The sequence below is a fragment of the Cuculus canorus genome, chromosome 7 (assembly GCF_017976375.1).
Source record: "Cuculus canorus isolate bCucCan1 chromosome 7, bCucCan1.pri, whole genome shotgun sequence".
NCBI lineage: Eukaryota > Metazoa > Chordata > Aves > Cuculiformes > Cuculidae > Cuculus > Cuculus canorus.
Genome location: NC_071407.1, coordinates 20,165,660 through 20,187,508, shown reverse-complemented (window position 1 = coordinate 20,187,508; position 21,849 = coordinate 20,165,660). Strand labels below are relative to the sequence as shown.

Below are 21,849 nucleotides of genomic sequence, written 5' to 3'. Positions count from 1 at the left end.
TTCCTTCTTTTGATTGGGAAAAGAGAAAGTGAGTCTTGCCCCTGTAACCGAGTTAATATTCACCTGCTTCCTTCCTTTAGGCCATAGGCTTGTCCATCTCTTGAGAACTGAGGTACATTCTCTGGCATTTATCCACTGCTTCCCATTGCTTCTCTGGAGCAATGGTTCTGTCCTTCTGGCTCTTTTCTTTGAGGAAAATAGAAGAAACAACCCAGCTAATTCAGCTTCCTTTTTCAGTGGCTTGATCTATAGATAGTTCCTGCAGATCTGGTATTACCAGCTATCATCAGACCTTAAAGGGAAAGGCTGAGATATCCTGGCTGGAAGAGGAAACTAGATCATCTTTGTGTCTGAGTCACTGTAATTTCTCCACTCTGCTTCCTGGAAGGCTGTTGGCGTATGTGTCACATTGCATGAATGTATCAGGCCAGACTGTCTGGAAGCAGAAAAAGTGTATTTGCAGCATCATGTTAGGTTAAGTCTTCCCAGACCTTGGAGGTACCATGAAACCTTCCAGAACATGTCTGATTAGTGAGTGTTGGGATGAGCACTGAGCCTGAACCGCTAACCCAGAGTCAGACAATTTGTGTATAGCAGCACCTTCGGCATGTTTGCTCTGTGCTTCCCGAGAATGTAGTGCAACAATTTCTGGGAGGTAACCTAAAGGTTCCCTCTATGGACGGAAAGGCCCGTTGCTTTGGGCTTAAATACTCAGCTTACGTGGATGTTGAAGAGCTGCGTTGATACAGCAGTGCAATGCATCTGAGCTTGTAAAGCTGCCAGGCCTGTCCTAGCATTGCCCAGAGCCAGGCATTTCTATCCACAGTATAACTTGCCTGTGAGTGGGTGATCCAAGGTGGTGTTAGTGGTGTCAGTCCCGCCAGAATTTAAGTACTCAGGCCCTTTCCTTGGTAATTACCTGGAACTGGGAAGGATATTCTCCCTTTTCCTCAAGGACAGCAAGATGAAGCTGTTGCTTGGCTTGGCCTGGGTGAGGCTGTCTGAATGCCCTGTAGGTGAACTAGTGGATATTTCTTAAGCTTTGGAAGTAGTCGCTCTGTCTTGTGATCTGCAAGCACTGGCAGAAGGGAGGAATGCCTAGACTGGGAAATAGGCAAAGGGGGAAATCCAGCTTCCTGTTTTGGCGGGGGAATGCGTGCCCGCGCGCGCGTGTGTGTGTGCGTGCGCATGTCTGAATTGTATCACAGTCCCTGGCTGGTGGAGGATGAGATACAACTGTATTGTAAGGTGCTGTGGAAAGAAAAGAAGAGGAGAAGGACTGAGTGAGAACAGCTTGGTTCTAGGAGAGGTGGCTTTGAAGGTCTGGCAGAGCTAGCAATACCTCTTTCATTTCAGAAAACCCGAAGGAAGCTGGAGGATGCTTTGCAGCGGCTGGAGTGTTTGTATGAGAAGCTGCGTGAACAGGTGGTAAGTAGACACCACTGTTCCATGTAGTCCAGCCAGATTCCTGATCCTAGCTTTGCACTGGGCCTTGGTGTGTGTCCCACTGTTGCCAGCACATATCCTATTAGAAAAGCTAGGGGAGTGTCCAACCTTGTAATACATCTTGAATCTAGCCAGCCTTATCTCTTCTTCCTTAACCCTGTCCCAGACATAGTGTAAGAAAGAGCTGGGGGGACAGGGTATTTGCAGGATGCTTTTACCCCCAGGAAGTATACTGGCAGATAGAGAGGTTCCAGATGGGAAAGGGCAACTGGAGGTAGTTGTCAAGTGTTAATCTAGTATAACCTCTGGCTTAGAAAACTCTGAAGCTGCTAATGCCAATTGCTGGAGGGATAGCTATCAGGGAAAGAATCCTTTTAACATATACCCTTTCCCTGATTGTCCATATTAGGCCTGAACAGAGACAGGATTCTGTGGTAGATGAAACTTTGACCTCCTTAGATACATCAGGTATTCAGTTAATGCCGAATTGTCATTACTTGGGACCTGCATTCACCATAACCCAGCCTGGGTGTTAGATTAGTGTTTGTAGGCTAAAGGAGGAAGCAGGCTATCCTTCCTGCTAGTGTTTTAACTTTGTGGGCGCTGTTTGGAGAGGATGAGGTAGAGAAAAGGAGGGAAGGTTGTGGAGGGAGGGGGCCTGTGTTACAGTGCTGAGCATGCTGACTCATTTCTGCTCCCTCTCCACAGCTCTCTCCAGCCATCATCATGGGTCTCCATGAAATTGCCCGCTGCATTGAGGCTAGGAACTACCAACAGGGCCTGCTGGTTCACACCCAAGTGGTGAGCAGCAGCAGTTTCAGCGAAGTGTCTGGTTTCATGCCCATCCTCAAAGTCCTTATGACCATTGCTGGCAAGCTGAATGTGTAAAGTGTGGAGCAGCTGGAACAGTGCACACTGAAAGCTGGTGGACTCCCTCACCTGTTGATGTGCTGCAGGTTGTGGACTGTCCTGACTCTGGAGAAATAAGTCTGTGCCAGTGCCTGGAACTGTGCTGGGCCATCACGCCTGGTCCCATCTCTCCAGACAGCCCACTTCTGGAGACTGTTCTTTCTCTCTCTTATTTCTTGCTAATCTAAGGCCACTTCCCAGCTGAGAGATCTCCATTTCAGGCTGTCCAGGTTGCACAGAGATCCTCCTTCTTCCCTGTATCCCCAGCACTAAGGGGAAACTCCTTACCTCCCAGGATGATGTTGATTTTGGTTTTTCTTAGGAGACAAGCAGCGCTGGCACCTGCAGTGCTACCAGATGGGAGAGCCCCAGGCTCTATTCCCTGCTGCAGTGTAAGCTGCCTGAGTGATAGTTGGGCTCCATTGGGACCTAAGCTGGGATGTTGCTGCTCTGTTGGGCTTCAGTGAAGATCTCTCCTCTGGTTCCTCCTTTCTCTTCATTCTCACCCTTGACTCATCTTCCCACCACTCTGCACCCATATGCTGCTTACAGCTTGGGCTAACTACCAGCCCACGCTGGGCTAGCTCTGGTTCTCTCTCTTCACCCAGTCCTCTCTTTTCACATTAAAGTTTCCTGTTTACCCTCTATTCCCCCTTCTTTTTATCTCACACGCTACCACCACCCTGCCTCCCTACACCCACATAAACTACAGCCTTGAGCTCTTTATGTTGCAGGCCCAGGACTGATTTCCCCCTCCTAAGTCCTGGGACTCTTCCATTCAGGTATGCTAGGTTGAACTGCTCTGTGCGCTCCCTCCCAGAGCTGGTTGCCCCCTCTGGCTTCTGGCCTTTTTCACTTCTTTTATGTTAGCACAGTTGGCCTTTTGCCCACTAGTGTTGTCTAAAGGCTGCCTACATTGGGATTTTCAGACAATCTAGGGACTTTAAGAGCAGCAGAGGCTGTTGAGGTTCCATAAAGAATCCCCTCGAGCTACTCTGACCAGCCTAGACTTGAGCAGGGGGATATAGCTTATTGGTGCACCACACCTACAGTAATGGACACATGCAAAAGTGGTTCTCAAAGGCCCCTCGGCACTGTGGTGGTAGGAATATGCTGCAGGAGGTGATGCTGTCAGGTCTTGGGGATATGACTGTGCTGAGGATTTTCATCACTGTGGCATTTCCTCTAGGGTAAAATAGATCAATGAAGCATATCAGTCCTGAGGAAAAAGTCTGGGAAGGCAGGTGGGATTTTAGGGCATATCTGTCTCTGTGTGCGTCTTTACCTCTCTTCCTCCCTCCTTGCCCTCCTCTCTATCACCTTCTTTAATTCTAACCAGGCAGTGTAATTGTTGAGCCCTAGATTGGGAGCAAGGCTCCTCCCCAATATTTGGCTGCAGCCAGATCCCACTTCCTCTGCTTGCTGCTAGAGTGATAATGCCATCATGGGCCTGTGGTTCACCGACTTGCATGAATCAAGCTGCTCTACCGTGAGACTTAGGAGGGAGGAGAATCGGAGAAGGGAGGGAGAGGACATGTCTCATTCTCTCCTTTCCAGGTCAAAGTGCCTCCTTGTTGATGCTGTGGTGTTTCTGTTGCTGCGGTTTGATTCACTGAGAGGTTACAGGACAATGAAATAAAAGCTGTGTTTTGTGATGCTGCTAGTTTTTTTTTATTCAGAGGATTCTCACCTCTGGCTGCAGGGGACTTCCCTCAGTCTGCATGGCCACCCACTGAGAGCTGAGTTACCAGCTTCGGTGAGGGGGCGGATTGAGAATGGAGTGGGACAAACTTGAATCTGGGCTCTACTGACATGAGCAGCAACTCACTTGGTGTGGTGAGGCCTCAGGCCTTACCCTTTCCCTGAGGCTGCGGGGTCAGAGAACTGATCTTCTCCAGATCCAAGAAGGTCCCCAGGATGGCCGAGGTTCTTGTAGCGAATCACAGCGGTGTTGGCGATTTTTATACTTGACATTGGGAGTTGGAAGTATGTCAGTAAATAAAGAGCCCCTGAAGAGATCCTCTCCTGTTGGAAAGCAATGTTATGCCACTGAAGCCATGCCACCTAAACTAGGTAGAGGATCTGACCTGTGTGGAAATCAGACTTATGCTATTTAATTGTCAGTACTTACCATTAGTTAATTACTTCTGAATCTGCTGGCTAATTTTATTTAAGCTTTTAAGGAGGTAAGAAGGCTGATTTTATTTAAGCTTTTAAGGAGGTAAGAAGGCTGAAGCGAGACATCAGTACTGAGATAAAGTTGGGGAGGAATCACACCAGGTTCTGCAAAAAGACTGATTTAATCTCAACAAATTTTTGTTTTGTTTTTGCTGTCAGCTGGCTGGCTCGTATGTACTTACAGGCCAGCCAGTCAGCACCAATGAAACTCTGAAGTGTGCAGAACTGTATTACCGGGCTTATGGCTTGAGGACTTGAGAGGCAGTAAAGGTTGAGGAAGGTTGTTTAGATGGGGAAGACTTGAAGGGCTGTTGTTAGGAAGGGACTGGGTTTTATGAGAGTTTTGGGGTGTTATGAACACAACACGCATTTGGGGGAAACCAGGCTTTGTTAGTTCTGCTGCTGGCAGAGGCAAACACCAGGTGTAAGGGAGTCTTGCAGAGCTTTTACAGCCTACTCTTGGAGCAGTTAGCAACCAGTCTGGCTTCCCAGCTGTCCCCGTTCAGGGAGATGCGAGCTGATTTTCAAAGGCAGCACTTGTGTTATGGCCTTTTCTGATGTTGTACAAGTGAGCAGGTATCCCCAGAGGCATACGTTTGCTTAGTAAGTGTGTAAGGAAAGCCCTAGCTTTCTGAGATCATTTGAGAAGCCTGGCATTTCCTACAGTCTGCATTTCTGGATCCAGTTATAGTACCCTGTGCGGTCCAGGCCCTGCCTCTCTTTAATTGAGGCCATTTGTACCCCTGAGAAATAAGCGCAGATTTTCCATTTATTTCTCAGATGCATTTGACTTCAGTTCTGTCCAGCACGGACAGCCTCCACTACCCATGGACTCACGCAGAGACTGGCGTTTATCCTGTCTTTGCTACGAGTCCGTCCTCTGCTTACCTCTTTGTCCCACTGTTGCTTAGTTTTGCTTCAGGTTTACCCCAGTGAGCATCATCCCCCAAAACTCTTGGTTAGGAAAACCAGGCAAGGGGGAACTGAAGTGACCCAGTCAAGGTTCTTTTTGAGAGGCTTGTGGCAGAAGCCCTGTCACTGTGGTCGTGGTGTGAGATATATCCTTGCAAGATCAACTGGGAAGCACTTCTTCATTTCTAGCACTGTCTCTGCTGGCTCCTGGTCTATGGGCAGAGGCTGCTTAGCGCTTCCTTCTTCCGTGTGGGCACATGCTACAGCAGCATCCCCACACCTCTCGACAGAGAAAGTGTTTTCTGTTGGGTGAAAAGGCCTTTGGGTTAACAAAGAATTGGGGGGGGTTGTAGGAAAAGATCCCTGGGCATAGAGAACAGAGCTCTAATCCTGTTGCAGATAACATCATGTCTGCAGGCTAGGCTTGTGTGTGTTTGGGGGAGCTGGAGGGGCAGAGATTGTTAGGCAGTATTTGTTTGTAAAGCCACTTGCTCTGAAGATAATGCTTGCACTAACTTCTATTGAGGGAGCAGTGTGAGTCCCCACAAAGTCCTTTCCCAAAGTGTCTTTGAAGCCAAGAACTCATTGAAAGGAAGAAAGGCCAAGAGAGGGGATTAGTTTGTTCAGCAGCTGTGAATTTCAGTGGGAGGCTGATGAACTCCAAAGTCTTTGTTGAGATTTTTTTTGTAAGGAGCCCTGCTGGAGGGAGAGACCCACACGGGGCCACGGCCTTAGACAAGAAGGAATCCGAAGCGGCAGGGAGCTGTAAACGGGCCACAAGGACTTTTCCCAAACACTTTTCGGAAAAGGTGTTGTGAAGAGAGCGGAGGGGGATTAGCATGTGAAATGACACTTTCCATTGACTCCACAGAGGGGAGGGGAAAAGGGCTGGCTAGCTGATTCATTAGCATTTTGTTCCCTTCTCTATTCTGCTCCCCCTGTAGCCCCCCTCCCCTTGCTCCCCTCCTCCCTGAGCCCTCTGAAGAGGTTTGGATTGGAAAAGGGAGTGAAGGGGCTGCCTGTTTGTGTGTCATCTGGGCGAAGGTGACCACCTGGGAAGCTGAATGTAAATATTTCTCCTCTGAGGAATGTGCCTTCATTAAACCGAAATGAATACGTGGAAGCATCCAATCCTGCCACACAATGGCAGCAGTGCCTTTACCACTAAGGGCTCCTTGTGCCAGGGAGGGGGAACCCCTCTGGGCTCCAACCCGCTGCTGAGATCAGCACATTTTGCAGCTGCGGCGTCGCCATTTTCTCCCAGAAAAAAAAGAAGCGTGTGGTGCTGGGGCCCCGGCTCCTAATGCTCCCCGCGCGTCCCGTCACCAGCGGGCATCACCGTGCCCAGTGGGCAGAGCCTTCGCTGGGCAACCATGTGGGGTTGACAGGCTGAGAGAATTGGGGTTCTTCAGCCTGGAGAAGAAAAGGATTCAAGGAGACCTTATAACGACCTTCTAGTACCTGAAGGGGCTACAAAAATGCTGGGGAGGGACTGTTTACAAAGGCTTGTAATGATAGGACAGGGGCAATGGGTATAAACTGGAGAGGGGCATATTTAGGGTAGGCATGTGGAGGAATTTCTTCACGAGAGTGGTGAGGCACTGGCACAGGTTGCCCAGGGAAGCTGTGGATGCCCCATCCCTGGAAGTGTTCAAGGCCAGGTTGGATGGGGCCTTGGGAAGCCTGGTCTGGTGGGGTGTTTCTGCCTGTGCAAGGAGGCTGGAACTAGATGAGCTTCCAACCCAAACTATTCTATGATTCTTTGAATAATGTCACCAGAGAGGGACAGGATAGCACAGGCTGCCATGTGCTGGGGAAGGAGAGTAAAATGGGCGACAGCTTCCATGTCTTCTCATTTTCTTGTTTCCAGCTGTCTGTGAAACGGGTGGCACAGAGGGACAAGGAGGTAGAAGCTGTCCTCTCTGCCGTGCAGCAGTCCTCAAGCCAGCCGATGCTGGAGCTTTCCCTCCTGGGTGAGAGGCCCTGACCACCTCTTTGCCTTCCTGTCCACAAAGAGATGGAGGAACTGCTGGCAGAGGCACCAGGGAAACGAGCTGGTGGCTTGTGTGTGAAGAAGTGTTTCAACTTTTTGTGTGAATGGAACAAGACTGTTCCTTGCAATTTTTGAGGGGCCAGATTCTTGCTTGACATGAATGTTCTTGCACTGGTGAGACGCCAGCTTGCCATAGGTCCAAATTCACCACAAACAGGAAAGTAGTCCTGGGATTGAGGGAGTGTTTGATAACTAAGAGACACATACAAACTACTGAGAGTCTTTAATGTATCACCTCTGAAGTGGACCCCTGTCTGCCTCCCTCCTACCCTGTTTTTCTGTGGCAGCTGCATTGCCGTTGGATTCAACCTCAGACAAGCTCAAGGAGAGAGCAAGCCCTTTCCTCTTCTGGCAGGGGTTGCGCTGGTGCTATGTGGAAGGAACTGGTCAATGGATGGGTAAACAGCTGGGTTTTAGTCTCCAGAACTGTAACTGCATAGATCCACATATAGAATTGGATGAAAAAAACACCCAAATACTTAGACATAACAGCATTTTGCAAGCACTTGGCTACTGATTTATTGCATTTACTATTGGTTTACAAACATTGGGTACAAAGACAGGTCTAAGGGCCAGCTACTTAGCTTTGCTGGCTTCTCATCTGTCTAAAGAACACTTCAAACAGCAAAGTAGACGATAACTTCACAGCCTAGGGGAGGTTGCTGTGATGGTGCAGTGAGCTTCCCCAGGCCCTGCAGCTGACAGCATCTTCCCTCCCTACTCCAACCATGGCAAGGGAACAGAGATGCACCAACTGAATCTTCCTGCTGCTTGCTTAGCCTATTAAAAAAATATATACAATAAGAGTAGAGGAAAAACTGTTATGTATACATCACAGTAACTGTGCAATAAATTAAACTTCAAAGTGCTTCACTTTCCTATTTACAATACCATTAAATAGTAACTGACATTTTCTTAGACTAGGAGGAAGTATTTAGTTAGTTAGCTGACAGGGTAAGAGTGCTTGGCAAGTATACCAGGAGGTGGGGAATGGGCTTAGCTGGCAGCTTCTCTTGGGGAGAGACATAGGAGGGAAGAGGCACTGGAGAAGTGTGAGGGCATCTTTATGGCATCAATCAAGGGCTTTGGCAGGGATGCTGGGGTTGAAAGGGAGATTGGACTTGGAGGCATAGAACACACAGAGAAAGCACGTAAAAAGCAAGTGATGGGACTCCTTTTGGACAGCTATTTAATGGGCAAGTCAAGCAGCAGTTTCAGTCCTGCTGCTGCCATCTCAAATGCAAAGTAAACACTGGAGAGCTTAGCAAAGCTGTCAAAGGATGGGAAGTGATGCTGTGGACCTGGAAGCTGGCTTGCTGCAGGAAGGAGTTGCACACCTTTTTTTCTTCCTTCAGAGTGCAGGCCTTAATAAAATTTATTTTAGTGTCTCTATTTTTTTAGCACAATAGAAGCTGCTTCTGTTTTAGGGATCACCACTCTGAGCAGCCCAGGTCTGCTGGTGCCATCTCTCAGCTTCCTCATGCTTCCTCAAGCTTCCTCAAGGGTTGATCTCACTCAAAAGCCCAGAGCAGGTGCTTGCCTGGGGAATAAAGAAGCTCAAGAGAGCAGGAGCCAAGACCAGCTGTGTTTTCAGGAATAAAACCACAGTTACTGGATAGAGTGACTGACTTGAAGGAACCAGATCTCACCTATTTTGTCAACACTTGAGGGTCTTCCCAGGAGTCATCACCCACTACACTGATGGGAAATGCCCTGTATGGCCAAGGCCTAGGAGCTCATGCAAGCTCTTTTGCCTTGCCCAAGCTCCAGTGAGGCAGTATTGGGAATGAGACAAAACTAAGCCTAAGGGAAATGGTGCTGGGGGCTGCTGGGGAAAAGGGGAAAGCAGGAGGAGAGAGGCAGACAGGACTATGGAGAAGTAGAGTTGAGTTAGAGCTTTCTCTTGAGTTTGCGGCTGGACCCACCACCCCCACTCCGTTCTCGCTTCTCCTTGCGGACACAGAAGTACTTGGTGACCCTTTTGCGGCACTGCTCACACCGCACGGCACAGCACCAGTGGAACTTGCAGTTGCAGCTGGATACCATCTCGGCTCGCCTCTCCTCCACCGCCAGCCCACAGTCCCCACACAGCCGCCGGCAGCTCCGCTTCTCCCACTTGCTGAGAGCCTTGCCCCTCTTCAGGCACTCCCTGCCCTCTGTGCCCAGTAGCCCCAGTGTCTTGTTCTCCAGGCAGTAGTCAGGAGAGTCTTCTAGATGGACCAGCTCCTTCTTGGAGATGGAGCTGAAGGTTTCAGCAATGGCACCCCGGCTGGCAGCACTGTTCCCTGCCCCCTGCAGTAAATCCACCTTTAGGGCTTTGTGGTACCTCTCCTTGAGGTAAGTGCCAACCTCCCGAAACTCGGGCAGCTGCAGCCAGCATGTCTGGGTGGTGCAGCTGCCCGACACGCCGTGGCATTTACAAGTCCGCTTCATGGTCCCTTTTACAGCCTACAGGATGAAAGGAGAGAGGAAATTCAGGAAAAAGTCCAGAGAGGTCATTTCTGCAATGCATGGACAAGTGTGGCTCCAGGCCTTTGCAGGAATTTGCCATGGACCCACCCTACGCAGTAGCCCTGCCCAGGGGTTTGTTTAAATCCTCAGATCTGCTTCTCTAAGACACTCTCCTCTCTGAACTGGGAGAAAGAAGACAATAGAAGCCATTAACGGCGTAATCACAGAACGTGTGCTACCTTAGACCAAACACTACTCATCAGGTCAGTATTGCTACCATGCCTCCCCTTCTCCTCAGCAGGGCAGTTGTTTCTTCTGGACATGTGCTTTTAGCTACTACAAATCATGACTCTTCACAGTAAATGGCCAGAGTAAATCTGGTAGGTATTGCTAGGTCTGGAGGGAGGAAGGGGCTCACCTTTCTACCTGCCTCATTGTTATGCAGGTTCATAGCAGCTCTGGCATCTTGTCCAGTCTCCAGGGCATCCACAAACTGCTTGGAAATGGCTTCCCCAAAGCCCACGTTATCGCTGCATCCTCCCCACAGCCAGCCTTGCCCCCCTAGGAAAGGAGATAAGATGTGCGCTGTCAGGGAACCAGCCCCTCACCTGCCTGGCTTGTGGCTGTGAGGACAGGAAAGGGTCTCAGAAGTGGTGGGAAGCAATGGAGGCTGTGGGGCAAATACAGCCTTTTGCCTCGTGATACTCGTGCCTTCCCACCCCTTGGGCTCATGCCATTTCTGCTGAGGCCTGGATAATAAGTGGTTCATGTAGTCAGCAAAGGGGTATGTCCTATGCAACAAACCCAGGGATTTCCAGGCTTTCTAGAAAAGGATTCAGAAGGTGTGGGTTATTATGTTAGCAGTTATAGAGATGAGACCTTGGATCTTTAATCACCTTCCCTCAAACCCTGCTTTGAACCAGCTCAATCTGACAGGCAGAGGCAGCATCTTGCTAATGTGGATTAGCGAACTGCTGCATGCATCCTGGCTAGAGGGAACAGATTCCTTTCTGCCTGTAAAGAACCCAGGCCTGGCACACATATATCGTGGAAGCCCTCTTTTTGTTACACCCAAAATCTCAGGCTGACGTTGGGCATCTCAGAATGGTCTGGGTTTGCATTTATCATCAACAAAAAAAAGAACAGAACTGGGAAACTGTACAATGAGACACTGAGGCACTTTTTTTAAATTTTTTTAACTTTTTTTAACATGGGAGCTCAAAAATTTAGCTCAGCTAACTGGAAACATGTCGTGCGATTTGCTTTTTTTTTCTCCTAGAGAAAAAAAGATTTGAAATCTAGAATATTCTGACCCTAACATGCATTGGTGGTATATCTTGTAGTTTAATGGCCTTGTGCCTCTTTTCTCCTTGAAACACCTGGGCCTTCCTCAGTCTTCCCTAGAGCATCACAGTCCTCTGTACCAGGGAAAGGTAGAGGTGTCTCATGGGAAGTGGCTAATTGCATTAGATGATGAAGTCCAAATCAAGAACTGGAAATGAAGGGAGAATGGAAACCTTTCACCAACTTGGATTCAGCACAGTGGCATTTAGAATTGAATCACATCATTTTGGACAATCCCAAAAATTTCCTTGCTCTGTTAGAGATGGGCTCTCCCACACCTTGGACACAGAATAAGCAGTGGCTGTTTTAAAATTAGCCAATAAAGCAAGTTACTAAATACTAGGCACCGCAGAAGAGTTTGTCATAAACTGGTACGTGCAGACTGCCCAGTGTGTCTGTGTGGGGAAACGCTTTTGAAAGATTTTGATAATTTGAAATTGTACTTCTTTCTATTCCAAACAAATAACCAAAATATCAATGTTTTCAGTGAAAGCTGAGTAGAGAGATGGAGAGGTGCAGCCTGGGGTTCCCCACCTAGGGTTCCCTAGTGGCTGTGAGCCTCGATATGACTGTGATAGGGATGGGTGAAGTCTGTGTGCTGCCACAGTAGTTCCCCTGGTTGCGCTCTCATGTGCCTGCCACACTGACAAATGCTAGAGGGCTCTATGAATGCCATCCTTCTTTCCCTCCTCGTAGTTTTCCTCTGGGGCCATCCTGAAAGGCCCAAGGTTCCTGATCACCACTGCTCTGACCACACCTGCCATCTGATGCATGGCATCAGATCCTCTCCTCTGCCCATGTGACATAGTCATTCTCTCCAGCAGCTTAAACAGAATTGTTCTTGATTTGAACCACAGAAACTGCAACCCCCTTCTACTTTTCTGCTCATTAGAAAGCATTGGAAAATGTCAAGAGCTCAGCCTCAAGTGGTGTAAATTGCAGGTGACCCCATTAACTTCCACGGAGCTACTTTGGTTTGAGCCAGGCAAAGCTCTCCTCTGGGCATTATTTCCAGTGCTGTGATCAAGAGGAGAAGTTGTTTCGGCAGGCCTCAGCAGAGGAGAGGAGCAGAGCTGTCTCCTGCCACCTGGTATGTGAGAGAGGGATGGCAGCTTGTCTCTCCTTACCCAGCTGTCCGTTGCGGGAGTCATCACAGCCACAGTTGTCAAAATCCCCCAGGCTGCAGTTCCGGGTCAGTGTGTACATGACACCTGCAGAGCTGATGGCATGGACGAAAGCGGTTTCTCGATTTGCTGTCAAGTGGGAATACAAGGAGAGCAGACGTGCTAAAGGTTTCACAGCAAGACCAATGTTAGAAATGAATCCTGCCATGCAGGTGACTGTGGCTTCCTGGAAAGATTCCCTCCTGGGCATTCCTGGGAAAATGAAATTCCAGGATGGGGAAGGAAAGGAGGCACTTAGGAAGAGAGGAGGGGCCCACGGTCTCTAACCTGTAGAAAGGGGGTCCCAGTAGTGGTATCCAATGCTTTCCTTACCACTGCGCAGCCCACCGTGGCTGGAGAGCTGCAGTGCCCTCTCAGGGCAGTTCCAGCGGTCCCAGGCAAACTGGAACTTACACTCCTCAATGCCACTCTGTGCCCCGGCTGCCACACTGCTGGAGTAGATGAGATAGGCCTAGGAGAAGAGCAGCAGGTCAGGAGGGTGATGGCAGGTGCCCGGCTTCAGCCTCCACAGCATTAACTTTAAAAACTGTGTCAGGATGCATTGGCCAGCTTGCAGGGACAGCCCCATGGGTGACAGGCTGGGAATGTCCCTGGGCTGCTTCTAGGAGAGTCACTCAGGAGCTCTAGTTTCCATCGCAGCCAGTGCAGAGCTGGTGTAGCCCCAGCCACCTCCCCCCCCCCCACCCCAGTGGTGGGGCTGATGCAGGTGTAGCTTTCCTGCCTTGCATATCGTAAGTCCTGCTGCCTCGGGCTCTAGATGGATGGAGAAGCACAGCACAAAACATCATGAGGCTGCTGTGCAACTGAAAAGAACTTGCATGCCATCTTACAGAGACAAGTTGTACAGAGCTGAAGAGGTGTCTCAGGCTTGGCTCCTCGAGGGAGTGGAACTTGCCAGCAGCAGCAGCTGGAAATGCTTTTGCTGCTGTGCTGGTTTAGAGCCTGAACCTCCGGAAGCATAGAAGGCCAAGCAAAGCTGTTGGCTGTTAGCCATGTAAAGAGATGGGCCAGACAGCCCCTTTAATGGGGAACCCCTTATCTCCTCAGTATGAGAGGAGGTGGAGCCTTCTCCTCAGAGACCAGGGAGCTCCAGGCCAGCAGGTGCCTCAGTCTGCTCTCTCCTTCACCGCAGCCCTGAGGGAAAAGCCAGTGCTTTCTGCAAGGGTGCTCTGCCATAGCATTGAGCACTGTAGAAAGAGCTAAATGGGTTTGGAAGTGTTCCTGGGGAACAGCCAGTAAGAAAAATCAGCTGAATTTTACGGCTTGTCCTGGCTAGGAAAAAAAGCCTCTGAAAGACGGGTACAAGGAGGAGGGGAGTCAAAAATACTGAGTGAGATCCTGGCACTTCAGGATCCTGCTCCTCAGGGAAGTATGTTTTGCAGGGCCTACAGAAAGCACCTTTCCAGCTTGATGAATGTGCGTTCTGATGCTAACCTAATCACCAGAAAGCAAGAGATGACTGATGAGATCCTCAGCTGGTGCTGTAGACAAATATCCAAAATCTGGCCACAACTGCCTTAACAGGACTTCAGGCCAACTATACCTGGGGCTGATTATTTGGGGAGTTGTAGTTTGTAGCAGTTCATTCCTGGCCTTCCTTGCCTTGCTGCTGGCAACTTCGGTGTGAGGAGAACTCTGGCCAAGGCTGGATGGGGAGTAGTAGGAAGGAGGAGCCTCTCACTCCCTTCCCGGGTTTAATGGAATCAGGGACAGAGATCAAAGGGATTTATCTTACCTTGGGGCCCGTCATCAGGAAATTATTCACTGACCTGGAAGACAGAGACAGTGTCAGAAGGGAGGGGGTGACGGTGGAGGGGTCTGGGGAATGCTAGGCATCCCAGGGATCTCCTCTCACCCCCCGCAGCGGGCCTGTCTCCTGGCTGCAGGCACCTTTAGTCTCTCCCCTTGTCTCTCTTTGGTGCTCCGTGCACACAAGAAGGGTGCCTTCTCTGTTTCCCTCACCCCACTCCTCCAACCAGGCTGTACCAGGCTGCAACCCCCTCCCTCCTCCCTCTTTTTGCTTTCTTCCACACAGCTGCCTTTCATCCAATCCCCCATTTTTTTAGGGTTTTCCTGTTCCCTCAGCATTGCTTTTGCCTTACCAAGCTGCTGCTCAGTTTATCTCATGGCAGTGTTGCCCTGGGAGGACCCTGGTTCCTTCTGCAGCCCCAGGAGATGGGCTGTGTGCCACCACTGCTCTCCCTGTGGGACCATGCTGAGGGAAGGAGGTCACACTACTGCTCCTTCACAGTGTGTGTCCTGGCAGCATCCCCCCAGATTATGGTCTCTTGTTTCCCTGCATTGCCAAATCTGGTTGTCCATGCTCTCCTCTTGATCACATTAAGGTGATGGCTGAGCACAAACACGCTTGTCTTCCCTATCCTGCAGGGCCCTGTATGGGGAGGATTGGGGTCATGAGTGAGGTGATCCTAACCAAAATTAAATTTTCTGGTGTTTTCCAACTGAAATATGAACAGTTGAAATGAACAGTTTCCAAAGGTGCGTATTTGTGAGACCTTTGCCAAGGTCTGTTTTAAGAAACTGAAATTGCGGCTCATGAAACCCTGAGCTCTGCAAGTCTCTTTGTTCTATAGCTCAGTAACTCCTACATTCTGCGTGGAAGAGGACATTGAGACTGGAGATTGACATGAGTGGATTGAGACCTTGCGGGGTGAAAGATAAAGCATCTACCAAGAAAAACTAGGCTCTTCAGCTCCTCTTGGGATCATGTTCTGCTTCAAATATTGATCATCCCCCAGTGGAGCATGAGCTACCTGCCATGCAGTGATGCTTACTGCTTTTCTAGCTCCTCTTCATTCCCTGAAAATCCCAGTAGATGGGTGGACCTTGCCTGAGAGAAAAGCACGGGTTAGGGTATGGGTTTTCCTCCCTCTGTGTTTTCAAGTGAAGTTGCCTGGAGCCACAGGTATGCCTAGTAAAGGAGAGAAAGACACTGTCCAGTTGTGCTATAAATCCAGCACAGAGAGTACGAAGGCATCCCAGGGTGGGCTCAAGCAAAGGCAAAAAAAAAAAGCAGACACTACCATGCCAAGTCAGGGGAGAGAGCGTAGTGGTACTGCAGACAGGATATAACTTGGTCAAAACCTCAGCACACCTGGTCTTTCCTCTTACTCGTAGTTTAGAAACAGTTGGGAAAACTAGTTTGCATAGTTTCACTCGGGCAAGTTTAAATTTTGAGGGGATGGAAATGTGTCCATATTGATGAATCTTGCACTGGGAAAGATTCCTCTGGGTCAAAATGGGAGGGAGAGGGCTGTGGCATGGCACTGAAAGAGCAGGAGATCCTTTCCCTTTGTTCAAGGCCCAGGACTCAGACTCAGCTGTGCTTCAGCCCCCTTAGGTACTTTAGCACGAAGTCGATGGCTGTTCTGCAGAGGAATTTTCCTTTGGGAGCTGCTTCTGCATTGTACAGCTAATTAAATATTTCCTGGGACTCAGAGAGACGGCATCTGTAGCCGAGTGATTAGAGCATCGGGTGACCTGAATCACACAGGGCCATGAACCTTGGGCTTTTCAGACTGTGTAAACTCTGTGGGTCCCCATCCTAATGCAACTGGGTAGCAGCATGAACAAGTCATTTTTCCATCTGGTTTCCCTCCTGTCCTTTGCTTTGCCTTTAAACACTTTGCTATGGGGACCACACTCAGGATGGTGTCAGTGTGAATCTGAGACCCTGGCAGCAGCTGTGAGAAAACTGTAAAATGCTCCTGTGTAGGCAAAATCTAGAGAATTGTAAGTCCTCTTATCTTGCTTTTTTGACAAAAACAAGACAGACATCCCAACTGCATTGCTTCCTGCCTCAGTAGGAAAAGCCAAATTCACATTGTGCAAGAAGGATTTGCTTCAAACCCTTGTTGGCCTAATCTTGGATTAAAAACATGAAGATGTTTGAGTGTGGCTTTAGGAAGAGAACAGTAGTCCACAAGTTCAGGGTTCACAGCAAACCAGTCTGCTAGCAGGTGTCAATTGACATAACTGCAGTGAAACAGAGGATCTGTTCCTCCTAGGATAAACCGAAAGGTTCACAAAAAGGCCAAGTTCAGGATATCCCAATTCAGGATCTGCAGCTGAGCAAAGGGTACAGTAGCAATTTCCCAGCAGGATATTCTAAACATTTTTATTAAGTCAGAGAGACAGAAAGCATTTTCCTTGAGCTCTCTGATCAACAGGCAGGCACGCTGCTGGGCCGGTTTGTAGGACTTGGACAACTAAAGGATTCACTTAGACTGGCACACTTGACCCCCATATTTAACTCTTACAGCTGTGAGTGGATTCAGGAGAAGGGGAGATGGGACTTTTGTATGGCTGGAGGCTTGCTGAATTTTTTCTTATTTATACTGAGAAGGGAAGGAAAGATAATAATGGAGACAAAATCTGTGCATTTTGTCTTTGCTTACATGAGCTAGTTAAGAAAAATGCATCTCTTTTTCTGGATATAATCTCCATCAATGGGAGAGAATAATTATGCCACTTGTTTCAAGGATGTAGTGCAGTATTGACAATGCCACTACAGTTATCTCTGTGCTGCAAATAGTAACCAATATGAAAATGAATCTCTCTTCAATTTTATCTCTGTAGTGTGATATTTATTTATTTATGTATGTATGTGTGTATGTGTGTATGTTTATATCAATTTATTTATACTAATTTTCCATACCACTGTAAAGGAAAGTAGAATGTAATCCTAAACTAACTAGCTAACTGCATCCACAATGGGTGTAAACCAGCCCATTTCCGAGGATTTTGGTGCCACCACACTGATTTAAAACTTTTTGAAATTGCACATATGAAAGGAAATGCTTGAAATTACTTCTTTTCTCTGAGAACGCCTACAGGGTTTCTAGCTATCTTCTAAAATCCTTTCCCTCCACCTACAAACTCCAGGACAGTGTTACAGAGACTGAACTTGAGCAGAGACAGACCTTAGTAGGTACAGAAAGGAGTTCTGCCAAGTTCTTCAGCCTCCTTCCCAGCTCAAGGGATGCTGCTTCCCTCACTGCAACTCTATGCATCCAGGTAAAAAGCAAATTTAGGATGAGTGACTTTCATTACATCCACTGTTAACAAATCATCTCAAAGCTAATGAATGCTTATAGCAGGAATTATCTGCCATAGTTGTATTGAACCCAAAAGCAAATAACTCCGCCAAGCAGCTGTCTCATTATATTTTACACATATCAGATGCTAATAAGATTATGATAATTTCTGCTCAGTTACAACTTTAACCAATAAAAGCACCCTGTTCCTCAGTTGAATATGACCCGAGAGCCTTATCAAATCTCCTATTAAAATATTTGTTTAATACCGTATCACCCACACATGCTACTGTGCTGCTGGTTCAGCTCTTTAGAAAATGATAAAGCTATATTTAGGTCTTTATTGTCATTATTGTAAATACAGAAAATTAATACAATTTCACTTCGGATCTGAGTTTTCTTCTCAAGTACAAACTTCCCCAAGTTATTAGAAAACCATTAACACTGGAAAATAAGGGCAACCCGAGAACTGAGGTGTAAGAAAACCATTTAGAAACAAGCTGCTGCATTAGATCTAGATTTTTACCTCATTACCACAAGATAGATGTCTGGAAGACCACTCATTAATTTGAGCTTCTTCATTTCTCTCTGTTTTGTTATATTTTTATTTGGTTTTCAGTTCCCAAATGCAACCCTTACATTTTGCTCATCTAGAAACACACTAACAATTCAGCCTATCTGACACGGCAGAATCTACTCAGAGAAGTACCCACAAAAATGTACAAAATATTGTTTATCTGTATTGCCACCCGCTCCCATTTCTTGTGATTAAACCACAGGAGAAAAGAATCTTGTGGTTTTAGCTGTTGGATCAGATAAAGAAGACCAGCAAAAACTGAAAGCAGGATTATTGCGTGATTCCCACGAACTCTGCTTTTTTCTCCACAAGAATTAAGGGATAGGGTCTGTAATATCATGATTTTGACTAAAGTTTGCAATTTTCCTTTCTCTCAGGAAATCATGAGCTATGAGCAGCTTGCAGAGCAAAGCAGGGCTATCTTGATCTATAAAGTTTTCTCTTAGATAAAAACTTCTGAAAGTCAGACAGGGAATGTAGGCATCCAGCTTCTATTTAAAATGCCTGGGATTTCTGAATTTAGCTCTACTTTGTGTTTTGACATTTCTCCTCTTTGAACCATTTCTTTAAGATATTGGGGTTTTTTTTCTCTTTTAATGTATTCTAAACCTGTTTATATTGAGGAAAGCAGGAAACATACACAGGAAGAGCAGCAAACTAAAATCAGCATGAGTTCTTGCCTAGCCTCTCTGCATAATGCACATATTCCCTTTATTCTTGAATGGAAATTTATCTTGAATTTGCTACTGTGTAGTATTTAGACATATACAAAATATTGCACCTTTGAAAATCTTTGAAAGAACATAAATTTCACTGCCAGACTAGTAGGAAAGAATTCCTGTTTACTCTTGAGTTTCTCTTTCTGTAATTTTGGTTTCTCCGTCCACAGTTATAACCCTAGAAATCCACTACGAGGAAGGCAGGGCACTTTAGTAATTGAATGGGAGAAAACTTTCCTTGCTGTTAGAGATAAGTCTGTAACCAATTGAGCAGATTCCCAGGGCATCACAGAAATAGAGAATAAATTTTGGCTACTCCGTAAAAATCACATAGGACAAAATATCTACAGAGCTAGGTCATTTGAGTCCGTCTCCAGTTAAGCATGGAATAGAACAACTCCACAAGGAATGATATGGGATTTGATGCAAGTGTAATCTCTTTCTGTTTACCCTTATAAAACATTTCTGGAAATAAACATAAAACCACATAACAGGAGATGGCCCACAGGAGATGAACACAGGCTTGTGCATCGGGCCGTAAGTCTGACGGGATGCAGCTGGTTAGGAACCAAGCCCCAGTAATCTACATACTGAAAGCTCTCCCCAGAAAATCCTAATACATTAATTTCAGATATGTTTAATCCTGACCCTTTGCCTGCCAAGGAGCCTGGATCTCAGGCTGCTCATCCAGAGTGATGCTCCTGCAGGTCTAAGTCACCCCTGCTGGCTCTGAGCTCTTAATCAGGGACTGTCCTCTTTGGGGAGCGTGGGAGAAGCCCCTCTTGCTTGGATTAAGACAAGAGACAAGCAGACTCCAAGCCTTTGGAAAAACACCAATCCCTGGATCTCCTATTGGGTTATCTTCCCAGTTGGAAGTGAGGGGCAAGATCCTGCACATTTGCTCTTCTACTCTATTTTACCCCAGCCCAGGATCTGGCCCATCTAAGTTGTTGTCAGGAGGTGCAGAGGATAAAGGGGACTTTCTTAGATCTAGCCTCTCTGTCTCAATGGGTGTATTGGGACTTAGTTAAATATCTGGTCCCATTAAAGACCAGAACTAACTAAATGGAAAAGAGGGGACATTAAGGAAGGTGAAGAGGAATTACCTTAAGGTGTCCAGGAAGAGCACCTGCCTGTGGCACAGACTGAGGTGTTCTTAATACTCACCAGGCACAGCAGGACGGGAAGAAGGGAGTGAGGAAGAAGATGCACAGATAAGGGTCCATGTGAAATGTAAAATCCAAACAAAGAAGGGAAAATGGAGATCCTAAAAGAAAAATAAAAAGCTTGGGTACAACCACCACCAGAGAAAAAAAGGGAAAAAAAAAAAGAAACACAACAAAATTAGGGAAGAGATGGAGTTATTTTCCACCCAGTGCTCCTAGAGTGGTGAAGAGGCATATGCCCCCTGAATCTCAACTTCTGCAAAGGGTAACCAATCCTAACGTAAGAGCTAAAGGGGGTTGGTGAAATGGAGCCGCAGAACTTCCTAAGAAGAGATTATCTACTTAATTAAAGATTTTTTTTTCCTAAGTCCTTCAGCCAATCAGGACTCAAGTGCCAGAGAGAGATTGAACTGATGAAAAGAACACCCCAGGTTCCTTGAAGACAAATGCACCACGAAAGGGATAAGAGGGAGGGAAAAGGGGAAAAAAAAAAAAAAAAAAAAAAAGAAAAAGAGAGAGAGCGAAAGGGATAAAGAAAGAGACAGCAAATCCCTTAAAGTAATCACTAGATTCAGTCTTCATCAGCACTGCCCTGCCTCTCCATCCCCTGCAAAGGCAACTGGAAGGGCTGTTAATGGCATGCCTTCACCACCTCCTGGCTTGGAGACTATGCTGGAGCTAGGGTGCTCTGGGAGCTCTGAGATGAAAGCTTGGGTTTGGGTGACCCACAGCTGCTTTTTGGAGGTGATACAGCATGCTTCAGGGAGAAGACTATGAAACAGATATGTTAAAATCATCTCTGCCTCAGTATCCCCCAGAAGGTTGAGGGGAGCTGGGCCCAGTTCCTGCTTCCATCTTCTCCTCCCTCATCTTGGTGACCGACTTTCTTCCCAGCTCCTGTTTGCAACATTCAACCCTGACCCTGGAAGAAAGGCCTCTGACTAAATCTTCCCTTTCTCCCTTATTTTTTCTTTTGGGTTTTCAAACAAAGTCCATGGGAGGGAGTCTCTCATTGAGTGCTTATCCCAGGCCAAGAGGTACTGGAGCTACTTAGAAGTATCCCTTCTAGCCATGTGGGACATCCTAGTTACTGCTACTCTGCCAACCACAGATACTCCAGCCAGCCCCGGGTCAACGTGGCCAGCCTTACCACTCTGTTCTAGAGTTGTAGGAGCATCTTCCCTACACTGCATAACTGATTTTCATGCTGTGGATGTGATCAGCTACAATGTGAAACTGGCTGAAACCAGTCAAACTCATTTCACCTGAAGTGCCACTGCTTGGCAGAAGGGCTGGACCAGGGCAGAATTTGAAGGGAAGCATGATCCCTCCACAGCTGAACCATCAGGCAGGGCTAGCTGGAGGCTGAGCTTTGGTCGAGGCCAGCTCAGGCAGATGAAAGTCCCTCCTGGGTTGTATAGTCTTAATGAGGGAAACCCACCCAACAGAAATTTACTCTGGGATGGACTTTGGTCATGCTAAGACCAGCTCTGCCCAAGCCAGGGAGCTCCAGCTGGGCAGGAGTAGGACACAACATAGAGGGCACTGCTGGCAAAACACTGCCTTTGCCCTGACTGCCAAACCAGCCAGCAAGACCCTTCACTGTGGTGGAGACTCGTTGGTTTGCAAGCACCTAGGTGAGGAGAAAAAGTAGCTGCCAGCAACTCATCCAAGGTCCACCTGTGCCTCCCAGCTGCATCCTATTACAGCAAGGGCTGATGGTATTTTTACTAATTAAAGCCTGAGCTCCTGGAGCTGTGAGCATTTTACAAACCAAGGTGTTACATACACTGAGAAAAGCCTCCAAGGATTTGAAAGGTGAGGGAAATCAGACCCTTATTTAGTATTTTATT

General features: G+C 47.5%; 2 protein-coding genes across 8 annotated transcripts in view; one reads left to right on the top strand and one right to left on the bottom strand.

The window, feature by feature from the left end:
• The window catches only part of SEC31B (SEC31 homolog B, COPII coat complex component), a 36,682-nt gene extending 32,672 nt beyond the window's left edge, over positions 1-4,010 (top strand). For all 6 annotated transcript variants that reach the window (XM_054070976.1, XM_054070979.1, XM_054070974.1 and 3 more), the window contains 2 exons: positions 1,357-1,428; positions 2,155-4,010. In XM_054070976.1, coding sequence (XP_053926951.1) covers positions 1,357-1,428; positions 2,155-2,334 — 252 coding nt within the window. In that variant the 3' untranslated portion in view covers positions 2,335-4,010. The remainder of the gene's footprint in view (positions 1-1,356; positions 1,429-2,154) is intronic.
• Positions 3,552-20,084, bottom strand: WNT8B (Wnt family member 8B). Of its 2 annotated transcripts, none has more exons than XM_054070980.1 (6): positions 19,998-20,084; positions 14,213-14,246; positions 12,790-12,928; positions 12,421-12,546; positions 10,368-10,510; positions 3,552-9,946 (listed from the first exon to the last, which is right to left on the bottom strand). In XM_054070980.1, exons 1-6 carry the CDS (start codon positions 20,054-20,056, stop codon positions 9,389-9,391), a joined length of 1,059 nt encoding a protein of 352 aa, XP_053926955.1. In that variant the 5' UTR covers positions 20,057-20,084; the 3' UTR covers positions 3,552-9,388. The 2 variants fall into 2 exon arrangements, with proteins under 2 accessions (XP_053926955.1, XP_053926956.1); XM_054070981.1 differs by lacking the exon at positions 19,998-20,084 and adding an exon at positions 16,180-16,195 and having other exon boundaries at positions 14,213-14,247.
• Between the last annotated feature and the right edge of the window lie 1,765 nt (positions 20,085-21,849).